Genomic DNA, 16,098 nt, shown 5'->3' on the forward strand with positions numbered 1-16,098 from the left:
CTCACTCCATTATCCAGCTCCGAAAAATTGTCTCTTGCAGAAGGTAAAATTTTGAGTCAGGAAGATAGCACGAAGTATAGAAGTCTCGTAGGAGCTCTTCAATATGTAACTCTTACCAGACCAAATTTATCTTTTGCTGTCAACAAAGTCTGCCAGTTTTTGCATGCACCTACTGATGTTCACTTGACAGCTGCCAAGCGTATAGTCAGATATGTTAAACACACTCTCAGTATAGGTCTAAATTTCAGCAAGTCATCTTCTACTCTTGTCAGTGCCTTTTCTGATTCAGACTGGGCAGGGTGTCTGGATGACAGACGCTCAACAGGTGGTTTTGCAGTCTTTTTTGGACCTAACTTAATATTATGGTGTGCACGCAAACAGGCTACTGTATCCAGGTCAAGCACTGAGGCAGAGTACAAGGCATTGGCAAATGCTACAGCTGAAATCATATGGGTTCAGTCCATGTTGAAAGAGCTTGGGGTAAAAAGTAAACAAGCTCCATGTCTATGGTGTGACAATCTTGGAGCTACTTATCTTTCTGCTAATCCTGTGTTCCATGCTAGAACAAAGCACATAGAGATAGATTTTTATTTTGTCAGAGAAAGAGTTGCTCAAAAGCAACTTGATATTCGATTTGTGCATTCAAAGGATCAACTTGCAGATGGATTTACAAAGCCTTTGCCCTCAAGAAGTTTTGAGGAATTCAAGCATAATCTCAACTTAATGAAGCTGTGATTACGGGAGGGTGTTGAACGCAATGTGGTTGCACCACCCGTGCGCCATGAGGTCCACCCGGCTGCATGAGGTAGTTAAGATAGATAGATAGAGATAGATTATTTTCCTTGATCTCCAAGTTCTATCTCTTCCTTGAATATCTCATTCCCTCATGTAATCTCAACAATGTATGCGCTATGGTTGGGAGGTGCGCCCCAACTCTATATAACACGAACCCGTCGGCCTCAACAGGCTAAGACGTTTTCAGCTATCGCACAAACATGAACCTCACAGCAGTCCCCCAAAATGAGATGTCAGGAAACTACCATCCTAAGCCTCCAAAACAACTCTGGTCTGATGCCTGCAAAGCGGACGAATTGTAAACATGAGTCTCTTTGCAATAATTTTGAAAACGGTTTAAACACTAGGGACATCTGGATACTCCTATGGAGGGAATGAATGACATGAAAACAACTGTGTTTTTTTCCCACTGTTTTCTTCCTGAGCTCCATATAAGTACAAGTAAACAGAAACATGAGTTCAGACATAAATAACAGCACAAGCACATTCCCATCCACATTGTTTTGGAACAGTTACAGAAATGAGATGCCAAAAAATTCAAAAAAAATATATATGAGATGCCATATGAATGCTGCAATATGCTATGTTTATTTTCTGTTGCGACAACAAATGAAGCAAGAGGGTTCACCATAATCTTTGAAACAGTTTAGCAAAGATCAGTTGCTGAAACACTCTGAACTTTAAATTTGTAATAATAAATCGCTCAGGTGAATTAAAAACTAGTGTTACTCAATAGAATTGGCAGCTGGCAGACATGTGCACCAAATAGTACTTATTTTTCCAAATAACACACTGCTGACATTGCAAGAAAATGGACTGTGATGGATAATACATGAAGATAGGTTATGCGAAAGTACCAAGATAGGAATTAGCTGATACACTTCAATTCATCAGCTCTACTTCTACATGCAAAGTCTCCTTTTTGACCATGTCAGGCGATGTCTCCCTTTTCGCAGCGGTCTTCTTGCTCCAATCTTCAACCATGCAAACAAGAATAAACAGTCAATTACAATGTGTACATTTCTCTGAATAGTATACATGGCTTGAAATGGCAGAACAGGTTACAGTAATTAGATGAATGAAATGCATAAGTGTCGAATCAAAACAATAAAAAAAAATACCATGTTCCCTACGCTGTTTTGATACACGATATGGGTGAAGTGACATGACACTTCCAAAAACAAGGATACAGCAATCACTGGTCCGAAATGATAATACAAGGCTGTGTAGACCTCTAAGGAGCAGCATTAAAAGGGAAGGACACGCGGCAAGATGCCATCAAGCTCCCAGCAGCAATGGTCGGGGAACATGTCCACATTGTGCATGAGAGGAAGGCTTGTATACATTATAAAGTATGTTTCAAATATTTAAACACCGACATGATTCAGATACTGAGCAATACATAATGGAATCATTGGTATAGGATGCACAAGGTATGACAACTCGCTGAAGTATCAGGGAAACCTTTACCTACCAACACAAGTTAATAGGCTGATATTTTCTCCATATTTTTATTGAAAAGGAAGTTCAAACCTCCTGGCCTCTGCGTCCTTGGATGCACACAGCCGAGCAGTCACACAAAAAAACAATAAATGTAACAAAAATAGGCAGTCACAAGTGACAGGAGCTGTGCCTGCCACTAGGATGAGCTTGGCCAATCTGATGGAGTTTAAAAGGCAGCAAAATAAGAAGATACAAATGAACAGACTAGAACAGACTCAGCCTTTCACTATCTTGGCTGCACTTCTCCATTCTTATTTATTTTTTACGGCGATGTCCCTTTCTATTTAGCAATGGTGGACCACAATAGAGAGGCTACAATTACTATTGTTCCTTAAATTCACCCAATTTACAACAAAATTATAGTACAATTTATATACAGAGGACCCTACATAAGCTTCCAAGCACACAATTTCAAAAGATGTGTTAAAACAAAAAATGTGCCCAATCTGAAAATTGTATAGTATACTCTATTCTTCCTAGCTTGGATGCACTTCTCCTCTTATATCTAGTTGTAGTTGACCACAATAGAAAGGGAGCATTACAGTTCCTCAGAAACATCTGAATTTACTCCCAAATTCTAGCAGAATTTGTGTACAGAGGAGAGGACTGCAAGCACATAATTTCAGAAGATAAGGTGAAAGGCACCTAATTCTTCCGATGTGAAGTATCAGGGTAACCTTTACCTACCAACACAAGTTAATAGGTTGATATTCTCCATATTTTTTTCAGAAAGGAAGTTCAAATCTCCTGGCCTCTGCATCCATGGATGCACACGGCCGAGCAGTCACAGAAATCCAATGACAGTAATAAAAATAAGCAGTCACAAATGGCATGAGCTGTGCCTGCCACTAGGATGAGCTTGGCCCATTCTGATGAGGTTTAAAGGGCAGCAAAAGAAGAAGATACACATGAACAGAGTAAAACAGACTAAGCCATACACCTAAGCTTTAGCTCTACTCCTTCAAAATCATATTCTTCCTAGTCTGTGCACTTCACCCTTTCTGTTTAGCAGTGCTGAACCACAATAGAAAGGCTACAATCACTATTGTTCCTCAAATTCACCTCAATTTCACCCAATTTCCAACAAAATTATACTACAATTTATATACAGAGGACCTACATAAGCTTCCAAGCACACAATTTCAGAAGATGAGTTAAAACAAAATGTGTCCAATCTGACAATTGTATAGTATACATTATTCTTCCTAAATTGGATGCACTTCTCCTTTTATATCTAGTTGTAGTTGACCACAATAGAAAGGGAGCACTACAGTTCCTCAAAAACATCTCAATTTACTCCCAAATTCTAGCACAATTTGTATGCAAAGGAGAGGACTGCAAGCACATAATTTCAGAAGATACGGTGAAAGGCGCCTAGTTTAACAATTGCATATATGGGTCAAACAAACAACTGATCAAGGAGATGAGAGTGTTAGTACCTGCAGAGGGAATCTGGCTTGATTCCAGCCACGTCGGGAGGACACACGGTAGGATGGGGACACTGGGTATAGCAAGACGAGAGCTCCCTGTTATCTTCTCCTTCTCCATGTCGACTCCAAGAAGCTGGTTGCCGCACACAAGGTACACAACATGGCTGTTCAGTGGGTCAATTGCGCCAATCGCCGGCATCTCCTTCAAGGGTTCATCATCCCAAACTGTGGTGAAGGCCACCTCGTGGTCCAGCGTCCAGGAGCTGCCACCGTCGTCGAGGGAGAAGGAGCTGACCACATACGGCTTCTCCTTGGACACCTCGACGTAGCGCAGCTTCCCCTCGCTTTCCCCCATCCGCCGGTAGCGCTCGAGTTTCCTCATGAACACCACACCTTCGAGGTCAGGCAGCACGCTCCCTCTGGGCAGCTCCACGAACCGGAGCTCCGGCCTCTCGCTGAGCGGGTCCGCCGAGATGGCGCCCCAGCTCTCGTCGATCCACCACAAGCGGTCGCCGAAGGGCACCACGGCGCTGTCGATGTGCATCCGCCGACCGGCAGGCAATGGGGAGGGCAAGCCCACCATTTTTTCCCACTTGCCCGTCTCCGAGATAAACCGCCGCAAGACGAAGCCGTCCTCCTCCCTGCCGCTGCCGCCGATGGTAAACATCTCGGCTACCGCATACCTGTCAGGGGGTCCGTGCCCGCCCTGGGACTGGGTGAGGAGGCCGAGGTGCTGGTACATGGTGGTCCTCTTGGTGCCGTCGAGGTCCGGGAGGCGGTAGAGCTCGCCGCTGAGCGGGTTGAGGACGAAGCGCGTGACCTCCGGGTTGATGTCCATGCCGGTGAAGAAGGACAGGTCGCGGATCGCGCAGAGCATCGACTCGCCGGTGGCGGGGACGTCGAACTGGAAGCGGGACTCCCAGAAGCGCACGAGGAGGAGGCCGTGGCTGCTGGCGGCGGCGACGTGGCCCGGGACGGAGCCGTACACGCCGGTGGCGGGGTCGGGGAGGGGCCGCGGGTGGATGAAGTGGGCGGGGACGGTGAGGCCGGTGACGAACGGGGGCGCGTCGAGGTGCAGGGTCGCGCCCGGCGCCGGCGCCCCCGACTTGTCGACGTCGGTGAGCTGGATGAGGGCCCACGGGGGGCGCGAGGGGGCCCGGGACGAGGAGAGGGAGCGGCGGCGCCGGAGAGGCGGCGGAGCATTCTGCGTGTGGCTTTTGGTTGCGGTGCGGGAGGACTGCCGTGGACTGCTTCCAGCGAAGCGACTGCCCTGTGCTCTGTGGGCTGCTGGTCTTCTCCTTTTCTTCTTTTGAGTTTTGACCCGGCTGTCTGCTCCAATTCGCCACCCCCTCTGCTTCTGCGGCAGCTTGGGTCAGAAACGCCCATTCTTTTGATTTATCAAAACTCTATTCACACTCACCTGGAGATTGAGACTTGTTTAATCATTCATCTTATTGTGGATTTTTATAGTATTATCGATATGATTTTCATGAATTTATTCTCTATGATGATTAGTTATTCCCTTCCTATGTGTGAGCAATTCCCCCAGGCATGGGAGATGCATGTAGGTGAATCCGTGAATGGTAAGATTCATTTGTGCCTATCTTGTATGTTGTCATTCGTATTTGTAGTCTTATTACTTGTCTAGTAAGTCGTTATACTATGGTGAACGATATGTGTGCCCCCGGGGAGTCGCCGTCCACACCGCCCTCAGCCATCCCCTTCCATCGCCTCCCACTACCGCCACCGTCGCTGAGGACGCCGCGGGGCGAAGCCCCTGTGGTGAGGAGGCGGCGGCGCAGTCCTCGGCCGGCGGTAACGCGTAGGGGCAGCGGCGTCCATCTCCCTCCTCCTCCAACGGCAGTGCGCATCAGGTTGGCGGTGGCCAGGAGATCTCCGGCGGCCGTGGGCGGATGAGATTTTGGCTGCGATGAGATCTGATCTGCGCCCGAGGGGTTTAGACCGAGATCCACTGCGGCCGCGCCTCGTCTCAACAACGGCAAGAGGAGATCTCCCCTGGGTTATCTTCGCGGCACGAGGACGTCCGAGTCTCTTGACCCGAGCATGGTGGTGGTGGCTGCCTTCTCCACCGAAGGCGGTTGGCCAGGCTCATAGTGACGGATCTTGGATCTCACTATTAGCACCGGTGGCGAGTTGGGGAGACATAGTCGCCGGTGAAAACCGAGCCGACTCCGGTCATGGCAGGCGATGGTGGCGTCTATGTCGTTACCTTGATGAAGGCATCGTCAAGCAACTATCGTCAACCTGCTCGTGCCGCTCCAGGAGAAATCCTAAGATCACCGGATCGGACGATGGCGGCGATGCGGTGTCGTGTTCCTTCTTGGGGGCATCGTTTGTGGAGCGGCGCCGGATGGAAGAGGCGTGAGGTGGTGTGGCGTGCCTTCTCTTGCGTCGACGACGGCGGGTCTCGACGGCATGGAGCAGCGGGGTCTCGCCGGTGGGCGTGTGATGATGGACGAGCGCAGAATGGTGGCGTTGTCTGACGTCGTGGTAGCGTCGACGGTAGCTAGACCAGGCAAGGTAGATGCAGCAGTACAACACTGAAGATGGATTGGTGGCAGGTGGCTGCGGCGGCCTCATACCCGACAGGTGTCCTGGTTGAGGAGTGCGCCGGACTGGTGGATGCCCCATACCCGGTAGGCGTCCTGGTTCGGACCTCACGTCTTAGATGTTAGGTTTGGCTGTGAGGTCTATTTGGTATTAGGCCCAGACTATCAGCATCCCTTTATCAATTGGATAGGAGTAGCGACAGATGTTGCCTAGACAGTGGCTTTAGTCTTACTGATGTATGACTTTGTAAGGTCTTATGTGAATAATTAATAAAGTGGCTGCATGCATCATCCAGATGTAGAGGCCGGGGGTCCTCCTCCATTTCTAAAAAAAATGTGTGTTGTCCAATTTAAGGGCCCAGATAACATGATCTAAAGACCTAAACAGGTAACACATATTGTTCAGAGAGTTTGCGCCCTCCAATGTGACATGTGTAGACATTTATGAGGACCAAAGACAATATGAGATGATGGTTATCTACCGAACGTAATGCATGGTTTCAGTTTAACTACCTTAATTATAAAAACGACCACGTTGTGGCAACGTCAAAGCAGAACCATAGTGTGGAATACAACCACACGAGGAGGAGTTTCATAACTCTAAGGTGATCCGCCTGCAGAACAACCAAATAAAATATTAAACTCACGATGCAAGGTAACTGGGATTACCATTGAAGTGGCACACTTGAGGTATACCATGATCTAAAATCTCTCTGCACCTAATTTCTCAACTGCGGGAAAACACTTTTATTTCCAGCCTTTACTTTATGCTCTTTGCTTCCAAGTCGTTATTATTCTCGCTGTAACCATCTCATCATATTCACTACTCTGGTTTATTTGACTCTTGGAACACTAATAGCCTCTACAAAATCCCAAGGAGTTACTTTACATAAGATCTATGACAACTTGTGTGTGACAGAAACGTTGCTCATAAGTTCTCTCCTCCGCTCTTAGTTGGGACAATAACTATTTTAGGATACTTACATGGAAGTCTACACCACCATGTGTGGCTTACAGGTCATCAATTATTTTTCTTGCACTGTTGCTGGGCAGTGAAGCGCAGAGTATTTGTTTCATAACTGTTCTAAGGTGTTGTTATTGTAGATACTTCCTATTACTGACATGGGTTCTACTCCTTCTAGGAAGACTTATTTGCCAGATTATATTCAACGTTTTCCACTAGAGCTTTAGGATCCATTATTAAAAAAATACCAAAATATCAAACTACGAAGCTTAATACTTTTATTTGCATAAATGATGATTCCTCAGAAAGAAAGAAAAATTTGTGAGGGGATACTGTGCTCTATATATGGGTTCAAGATCTTCCATAGTCTATCCTACGAATTATGCCATTAAGTATTCGATTGACCGTGATCTTATTCAGGAAGTCGGAAAGCATGCCTTTTCAGGGACTAAAGAAGAATACCCTCAAGCACATCTTATGTTCCTTGATGCTTTATGTGTGACTTTTAAAATCAAAGATGTGTCGAGAGAATTTGTTTTATTGAAACTCTTCAACCCGTCTTTGAAAAGGTAGAAGAATGGTATAACAGATTACAATATTGCAGCACAACCAGCTGGAAAATGTATGGAGAAGTTTATGGCTAAATTTTTTCCCTTGCTCTAAAATAGCAAAACTCCGAAGTGAGCTCACTTCTTTTGTCAAGTAAATCAGAGATGACCTATATGCAGCTTGGGGAGATATTCTAAACTCTTGAATCTTTGCCCTAATCATGATTTTTGCATAACATGTTACACTTCATATATTCTATCATGTGATTAACGATGAAACTAAATCTATCCTTGATTTAAGTGCAGCTCGATGCTTTATGTCCCTTACTCTTGAAGAAGGAAAAGAATTGATAGAAAAATTATGACTGCCAGGGAGAAATGGAATATTGAGAAACTAGTTAAATACACGGGAAAAAAGTATCATGCTGAAGACATGGAGGAATTTAAGAAGGTGAATGAAAAGGTAAAGCTGTTGAACAAGTTATTCATGGAAACATGGATCTATTTAGTATCTACCAGCATAAAGACGAGCTCGGGGAGACAATAATGAATAGGTTTAAGCACCATCAAGCTGGGTTCAATCGAGACCTGAAATGATGCATTTACCACAATGAAATATTTGACAGCCATGTTGTTAGCTCTTTTCAGTTATACCAATAATAGTGTCATCCGACAGGACAGGTACACATGCTTAGTCAAAGAAGAAAGAAGGATATTACTCCTATAAAGCTTGATGGTGTAGGCAATCTATAGTTGTGGTAGTATTAGTAATCTTTGGTGTAGGCATCGACGATCAGAGAAGGGTTGTCGTCGTCATCGTCGCTGGTGGTGCCTCTGCTGTCGGACGAGCAGATCCTGGCAAGACGTCAGGCTGGCGCCTTTTGCCGGCGCGGTGGCCTTCTCCTTCACGAGCCACTTGGACTCCTCGTTGCCGAGCCAAAGTGGCTTGGTATTCTTGTAGCGGCGGCTGTAGGCATCCATCTCCGTCGAGGTCAATGGCCGGCGCAAGACGTCACAGAGGAGGTCGCCCTCCTGCTCGGCGGACGCGGACTGCAGCCAAAGCGGCTACAACCCGCCTTCCCGACATACACGCCAGCTGTTGCCTCGAGTGGTGTGTGGCATGTGCCTCCGATTTGGGTGTCCGTCTCTGCGGTGCGGGCAAGAGCACCCCATCACCGACAGGGAGAAAAGGTCCTGAGTAGGGTGGGCGAGCGCAGAGGGCGATGGACCTAGACAAGCGCGGAGGACGACGGGCTGGCGTGGTCAGGCACGGAGGCTTGCCGAGCGACCGGGGATGGCGAGGAGCTCGAACTTCCGCCCATGTCCATCCATGAAGAGAATTCCTTATCTGGCCCTTTCTTAAAATTTGATTCCCTTTTTGGTCTCAAAAAAGTTTTTCTTCCCATTTTAACACCCAAACTTTATTTTGTTCTCTACATGACACTTTCGTCAGGTTTAGCCACTAACACCGTTATGTGCCACATGAAAAGTCTTTCTTACCCCTGGTGTTTGCAGGCTGAGAAGGCACAAGTGAATATGACCGAAGCGACGGAGCAACACTGCTTATAGGTTGGACGGTGACGGAGGAGTTGCTGCGGTGAGCGCCCTATGCGCGATAGGGGAGAGCCACGGCCATACAGTGGACTCGGCCTCGATACGCATCAGGTTGACTTGACACTTGAGCGAGCGTCGATACGCATACGGACCCTCCCGTGGCGGTTCAGGTCAATAGGCAACGGCGGTACGCAGCCACCTCGCACGACAGCTACGACCAGCATGTACACGCCCGGCAGTCTCGGCAGACTAGGCGAGCTGCACACAGCGGCCATTGATGGACGCGACGGTGGCACGTTGCCGGCTGCACAGCCAACAGCACAACACAGCCGGTGTGGCCGTGTGGGCACGCGCGACGGTCAGCACTCAGCAGTGTGAAACAGCTACAGCCATGTGCTTGAGTGGGTGGCCTAGGCATCGACGGTGCAGCTAGCATGTATGGGCTGGGCATCGTGGCAAGGCAAGATGATGCCGTGCCATAGCCTCCTATAACAGCTGCGTGGTGGTGAGCACATAGCATGTGCTATCCGTGTGTGTGCTCCTGAGTCCTGAATGCATGTGCTGGAGATGTGGTATTTTATTTTATTTAGACTTTCATTTTAGAGTTGATTGGCTTCGGTCTATTCGTGAACAATAATGATTTGTAGTAGTATAGGAGTTTGTTCTTCAGTTGTTGTGTGCAAAATCAAAAAAATTGGTCACATAGTGTACCGGGGGTAAGACTGTCTTTTCATGTTACACTTAACACCGTTAATACCTAAAATTGACAGAAATGTCACATAAGGAACAATTTTACTTTAAGGATCATATAGGGAAGAAAAATATTCTTAGAGCCAAATAGGAAGGCATATTTTAAGAAAGGGTCAAATAAGGAATTCTCTCCCTTCTATGACCGACAAAGGACAATATGGAGAGCAAGCTCCTCACCGTTCGGGGTGGTGCTCGATTCCTCCGCCAACAGCGTGCCCCAATTGATGGGTTCTGCCTCATTGCTGGAGTCGGCCATGGTGCCGTGGGGAGGGGAATGGACGAGGACAGGAACATATGGAGTGGAGTGAGCACAAAACGGAGCGGACAAGAGTGAGCTAACATTTAGGTCCAAATAGGGGTTTATGTGGGGATGGATGAACCAGCATGAGCCGATCCAACATAACACGCGACGTGATCGATCCGTCTCATTTCAGTCTGGACTGAGCTTGAAGGATGCCACACACACCAAGATATTTGAGCTGTATATGAGTGATTGTTTTTTTTTTTTGCGGGTGGTATATGAGTGGTTGTTGAATGTCAATTTCTTTACCTGCGGTGATCGAGCTGTCCCGACGAACATTTCGTAGCGGGTTGGAGGAGCCCAGTTGGTTGTACATGCTCTCTTTTGAAATTTTGAAATTTTGGGAGTTTGAACTCATCTTCTCTTGTCGTCTTCTCTGCGAGACGATTGGAACGATTCTGCCTTTTGGCTAAAGCTGTCAGAGCCGCGTGGACCGAGTGCATGTGCACCAACCAAACCACGCCACCGCAGGCCGCTCGCTCGCTCACGGGCAAAGCAGAATCGCAAAACCCTCTCCCCTCTCCTCCTCCGCCCACCACAAGCGAAATGCTCCGACGCCTCGCCGGCGCCGCCGCGGCGCCCCTCCGCCGCTCCCTCTGCACGGCCGCGGCGGCCTCCTCGCCCCCTCTTCGCCCTCCTTGGGCCATGCTCTACGCGAAGCCGGCGCTGGACGCGTCGGGGGCGCCGTCGCGCGCGTCCCTCGACCTCCACGAGGACCTGTGGGCCCAGCTCTCCGTCCCCGCCCGCCTCGTCGTCCCCGACGCCGGCGACGCCGCGGACTTCTTCGCCGGCGCCGTCCGCGCCGCGACCCCCGACGGCCTCCTCCTCCTCGACTTCTCCGACACCCGCTGCCGCGCCCCGGTCGACCGCACCTTCCGCCCCAGCTGGCTGGCCGAGTTCGACGCCGCCGCAGAGTACGCCGGCGATCCGGACGTCGCGCGCTTCGTCTGCAACCCTCTCAGCGGCCAGCTGCTCCGCCTCCCTGCCCCGGGCGCGGAGTTCGCGAGGTCGTCCACCGCAGGCTGCTCCACGGGGTTCGGCCTGCTCACCCACTCCGAAGGCTCCCGCGGCCCGCCCGACAGGTACGTGGTCGCCCAGCTCAGCCGCAGCCGCCGCGGGGGAGCGGATCACCCCGTCGTGCGCCGGTTCCTGTCGGAAACAGGGGAGTGGGACGAGCGGCGGTTGGCCGGCCCGTCCATGCCGGCTAGCCGGGACATGCGCATAGACCCGAACCTCGAGGTGGTGGCATTCGGCGACAGGCTGTGGTGGCTCGACCCGACCTGGGCCGTCTGCTCCGTCGACCCTTTCAGCGACCAGCCGGAGCACCGCTTAGTCGAGCTGCCCCCGGCCAGCGTGCTGCCTGACCTGATTGACCTGGCGGGGACACCGGTGCTGGGCAGGTATCGCCGTCTCGGGGTGAGCGAGGGGAAGCTGCGCTACGTGGAGGTGTCTAACAGCAGGAAGCCATTCGTGTGCAGCTCCTTCTCGCTCGACGAGAAGGGCTGCTGCTGGACGCTGGAGCACAAGGTAGCATTCAGTCCTGTTCTCCCTGAAAGGTGCAAGGTTCTGGAAGACCACATACCGTGCATTGCCGCCATCGATCCATTCCGGGCGAACTTTCTGTACCTCATCTATGGTCACTTTCTTATTGTTGTGGACATGGCTAAGGGGAAAAGCTTAGGGGGGCAGCATTTTCCAGAAAGAGCCGGCGATCAAACCCTGTGCCCCTCTGGTTTTCTTGTGCCCTGCACGCTCCCAACATGGCTAGAGTCGAGCTACATCCCCTGTGGAGGTACATTTATGCTCCATTAACATGCTTGTTTGATCATTGTCAGATTGTATAGATCTTTGTTTGATCATTGACAAAGTGCTCATGTTTACTCTGCTATAATTCAGATTGTATAGATCTTTGTTTAACATTGCTTTGAAATCTCTTGTGCATACTGCATAGCATCATGTTTTGTGGATACAAACCAACTGCATTTGTATTTGAAAGTTCTGAAACTAGTGTTTCACTTATCATCAGTGGCAACCTAAATGTGGTGGAGAGTTTCATTGCCCATAGGCTCATAGATACCTCAACTAAATTGACCGTTATTATCAGTAAGCCTTTCTATAGTATTGCAGCATTGAAGGTGGAATTTGGAATTGCTAGAAAATCTGATTTTCTTTACTGCATTTGTATGAGATCTTTGTATGATGTAAAAAGTGTTTTGCTCCTCTATTTCTAGGTATACCTATGCAATTGTCTTGTTAAATGTCTAAACTGTGTTTTCCAATTGAACTCTTACTGTAATTAAGGAACATATATCACTCTCTGTCGTTTTCTGTCATTATTTTGAAAGTTCAAACATAATTGAAGGAACACTTCCAAGCAAGAAGACCAATTCCAAAAGGAACAGTTTGGCAGAGACGCTGGTTCGTGCAGACAGGGGGCAGAAAAATTGAAGTGTGCCAGCTTACTTATCTGCGGTACTTTCTCTTAATTCTTCCTTGTTTGGGTACTCTTGTTGTTTCCTCCAATATTGGTCATGTCTCATTCTTTCTTCTATTGATGATTATGCATTTCTCTTGCATGGCTCGTGCTGTATGTTACATGAAAAAGCAACTCTGACCATGTTTCCAAGTTACCATGTTGAACTAGTTACCTTGATTGTCCAAGTTATACAACAATACTATTGTCATCCTTGATTCCAGCTCTTTTGATTTTATTGTTTTTATTTACGTATATATGGCTCTGAGAATATGATGGTCGTTTAGTTTATGGACTGTATAAATTGTTGAAGATCACATCATCCAATTGTTCCTTTTTTCCAAGCATGCTACATTTTTTAAAGTGGAATAGGTAATGCTGCTTGAATATGTTCTTTTTTGGTACTATCGTCAGTTCTTGGTTATAGGGGGTGGGGCACTAAAATTTGTGATCTACTCAATTACCTGGCTTCCCTTTTCACCATGATAAGCTTTTGCCTTTCACTAATTACTATCCTGAAATGTTATCACCTAATGAAGACTGAACTGAAGTACAGTATGTTGCCATTTCTTACCAAGTGAGCATGCTGCAAACTGATTGTCATCACGAAATTTGAGATATTATCACCTAATGAAGACTGAACTGAAGTATGTTGCCATTTCTTACCAAGTGAGGATGTTGCACATTGATTGTCATCGCGAAATTTGAAATATTATGACCTAATGAAGACTAAACTGAAGTATGTTGCTAACTCTTACCAAGTGAGCATGCTGTAAATTGATTGTTATCGCAAATTTTGAAATATTATCAAGTACGTACTTCATAACCTAAAGTATCCGTGAGACATTAGAGCGTTTCTGTTTGCCTAAGATTACTCTTTGGCCTTGCAGATTCCTTGAAATTGGCTGCCACCAAAGCTGATGCTAGCACCTGCAGGACATGGACTCTCTTGGGAAAATTCTGGGGTAATTTTGGGCTTGTTCAGTTGGCCGGTGCTCTGTTTGAGACGGGTTATCTTTGGATCTTTCTAAGGCGCGCAAACTTGTTGGATTGCATTCCATCGTCAAGTTACATGGAACCACCTCAGAGACGCGGCATCTTTATTTTAGCAAACCTCGGAAATGCAATTTTGCTTGCACTACGTCGTGCTTATCTTTGTGAAATGTTAATGCGACTAACGTTTAGTTGTTTTTCTTAGATTAAGGGCTTAGATGTTATCTGATTTCTTTGCTCGTCACAAAAGTAAGATATGTTTGAACGAACTGTTTTGGCTCATAGCTATTTGCATGCTGATGATAAGGTATAGTATGTCTCCAAATTTTGTTAGTGCACCGCGCATAGCAAAATACTCTACGTTTGAGAATTTACCGGTTCCTTTCCTATGGAAAATCAATTGTTCCATGGCATAAAATGTTTCAAGTGATGTCGACATGGGCTGTTGGGCTGTAGAACAGCCCAGTCTACTATAGAGCGGCATTTCTATCATATTTTCCACGCAGGGGATTCAAACAGACAGTTGGCCGGGTCAAAAAAATAAAGAAAAATAATAATTCTCCACAAGGCATTCGGCGGGTGAACCAGGTCAACCACAGCGGCACTCTTTGCACGGCGCTTGCTCACTCGCTCCCCGAAAAAAATCACACCCAAAACCAAAACCCTCTTCCATTCTCGCCCAAATCGCCGCGATGCTCTGCTGCCTCTCCGCCGCTCCCTCTCCAGGCGCCCCCTGTGGGCCCTCATCCAGCTCAAGGAGAAATGTATGACATCCTTCTCTTTTCTTTTGAGAAATATGCCATACATTTCATGTCATGTTTACTATGCAGAGAAATGTATGCATTGTTATGATTGTTTAACTTTTTGATTGCATGGTTGAAGGTTGGAGCAAGAAGACCACTATCGAAAGGGAGGCATTGCTAGACACTGTCCAGAAGGAGACTTTGTGTGTAGAAATTGACCTGATCAAATGAAGTGTGCCAGCTAATTCGTGTTTTGGTGCTTTTTCACATCTTTGCTTCCTTCATGTATTATTTAGCAGATTCCATTTCTCTTACAATGTCTGCAATTTGTTATTTGGAAAAAGTAAGTACTGTTTGCCTGGTTGGTGCATATATATGTCTGGCTGCTGCCAAACTCTATTGAGTATATTTTCTGGTCCGCCAGGTTACAAAATTCAAATGGGTGTGTGAAACATCATAAGAGTAATAGAGCTTAGCAGATGCCCAGTATGTCGTTGAGATGAACCATTGTCTTCCATTATTCTGAAAGATTATTACAAACTGATCTTGCATAAAGTGAACCATGCTATTGCTACCTTTGTAACATGGCCATGTCGTTATTTTTGTTGCAGCAGAAGATAGAAAGTAAACAAAGCATATTGCAGTTTTCATATATGGTATCTCATTTGTGTCATTTTTCCAAAACAATGTGGATGTGAATCTGGCTTTGCTGCTGTTTACTTCCGATCTCATGTTTCTGTTTACTCCTATATATATACTGAGCTCAAGAAATGGAGAAAAAATATCTCTGTTCCAAAAACAAAAGATTGCACCCATTTGATTTCGTAACAAAAATTTCTCCAGTAGAATCAGTAGAAATCTTTGGAGAATGTGAAAGAACAGAGATGGTGAACAAGATTGGAGTAGGCATAGTTTAAGCTTACAATGTTCTGTTGGCTGATATGAGGGAAAATTGCTGCTCGTTCTATCACCCAGTTACGATTGATTCATTCTTCATCGACCAATTTGGTAGGGTAAAAATTGCTGATGGCACATTGCTGAGGCTTGCCAGCAAAACAAGCTCTGCACTTTGACACAATTTTACCAGCTAATGTATTGGATCAAATCCTATCTCATGGATGTAAGAACTCTGTTCAGTTACCAGAAGTGTATGACTTGCTGGAACAAATGAGGAAAGCATGGGCTCATGGTTATGCTATTCTAATCCATACAAGTGATATGCCTCAAGATGAACGAGGACATGCTCTGTTGAATGCATTTGAGCTGCTGATGCATGACATGACAGAAGGTCTGAAATTTGGTCAGGCGGATGGGGTGATGATGCGCTGAGCAACCTGGTGCTGACACAATATTATTATTACGGTGATAGCGAGTTCAATCCAGATGACCCTGAAAAGCAGCTGGTTTACTACAGAAATTCAGAATGTCATGTTTTGTCAAACCTAAGGAAGCTTAAGAAGATGGGTCTCGTATA

At 46.9% G+C, this 16,098-nt stretch overlaps 2 protein-coding genes across 2 annotated transcripts; one reads left to right on the plus strand and one right to left on the minus strand.

Annotated features, from left to right (window-relative positions):
* Positions 1-544: 544 nt before the first annotated feature.
* On the minus strand, positions 545-8,791 carry LOC125532942. Its single transcript, XM_048696788.1, has 4 exons — positions 8,657-8,791; positions 3,738-5,094; positions 1,653-1,769; positions 545-1,075 (listed from the first exon to the last, which is right to left on the minus strand). Exons 1-3 carry the CDS (start codon positions 8,789-8,791, stop codon positions 1,678-1,680), a joined length of 1,584 nt encoding a protein of 527 aa, XP_048552745.1. The 3' UTR covers positions 545-1,075; positions 1,653-1,677.
* Positions 8,792-10,882: 2,091 nt separating this feature from the next.
* LOC125536137 lies at positions 10,883-14,184 on the plus strand. The gene is made up of 3 exons (XM_048699286.1): positions 10,883-12,207; positions 12,778-12,887; positions 13,779-14,184. Exons 1-2 carry the CDS (start codon positions 10,962-10,964, stop codon positions 12,861-12,863), a joined length of 1,332 nt encoding a protein of 443 aa, XP_048555243.1. The 5' UTR covers positions 10,883-10,961; the 3' UTR covers positions 12,864-12,887; positions 13,779-14,184.
* Positions 14,185-16,098: the final 1,914 nt, after the last annotated feature.

The sequence above is a fragment of the Triticum urartu genome, chromosome 1 (assembly GCF_003073215.2).
Source record: "Triticum urartu cultivar G1812 chromosome 1, Tu2.1, whole genome shotgun sequence".
NCBI classification, from domain to species: domain Eukaryota; kingdom Viridiplantae; phylum Streptophyta; class Magnoliopsida; order Poales; family Poaceae; genus Triticum; species Triticum urartu.

What these genes read in the sequence shown, in the direction of transcription:
- LOC125536137 (XM_048699286.1), top strand. Translation starts at nt 10,962, where the DNA reads ATGCTCCGACGCCTCGCCGGCGCCGCCGCGGCGCCCCTCCGCCGCTCC. An exon ending in GAGCTACATCCCCTGTGGAG is followed by an intron (nt 12,208 to 12,777) that starts GTACATTTATGC and finishes ACATAATTGAAG; the next exon opens with GAACACTTCCAAGCAAGAAG.
- LOC125532942 (XM_048696788.1), bottom strand. Translation starts at nt 8,791, where the DNA reads ATGGATGCCTACAGCCGCCGCTACAAGAATACCAAGCCACTTTGGCTC. An exon ending in CGTCTTGCCAGGATCTGCTC is followed by an intron (nt 5,095 to 8,656) that starts GTCCGACAGCAG and finishes TTCTGACCCAAG; the next exon opens with CTGCCGCAGAAGCAGAGGGG. An exon ending in AAGCCAGATTCCCTCTGCAG is followed by an intron (nt 1,770 to 3,737) that starts GTACTAACACTC and finishes GCATGGTTGAAG; the next exon opens with ATTGGAGCAAGAAGACCGCT.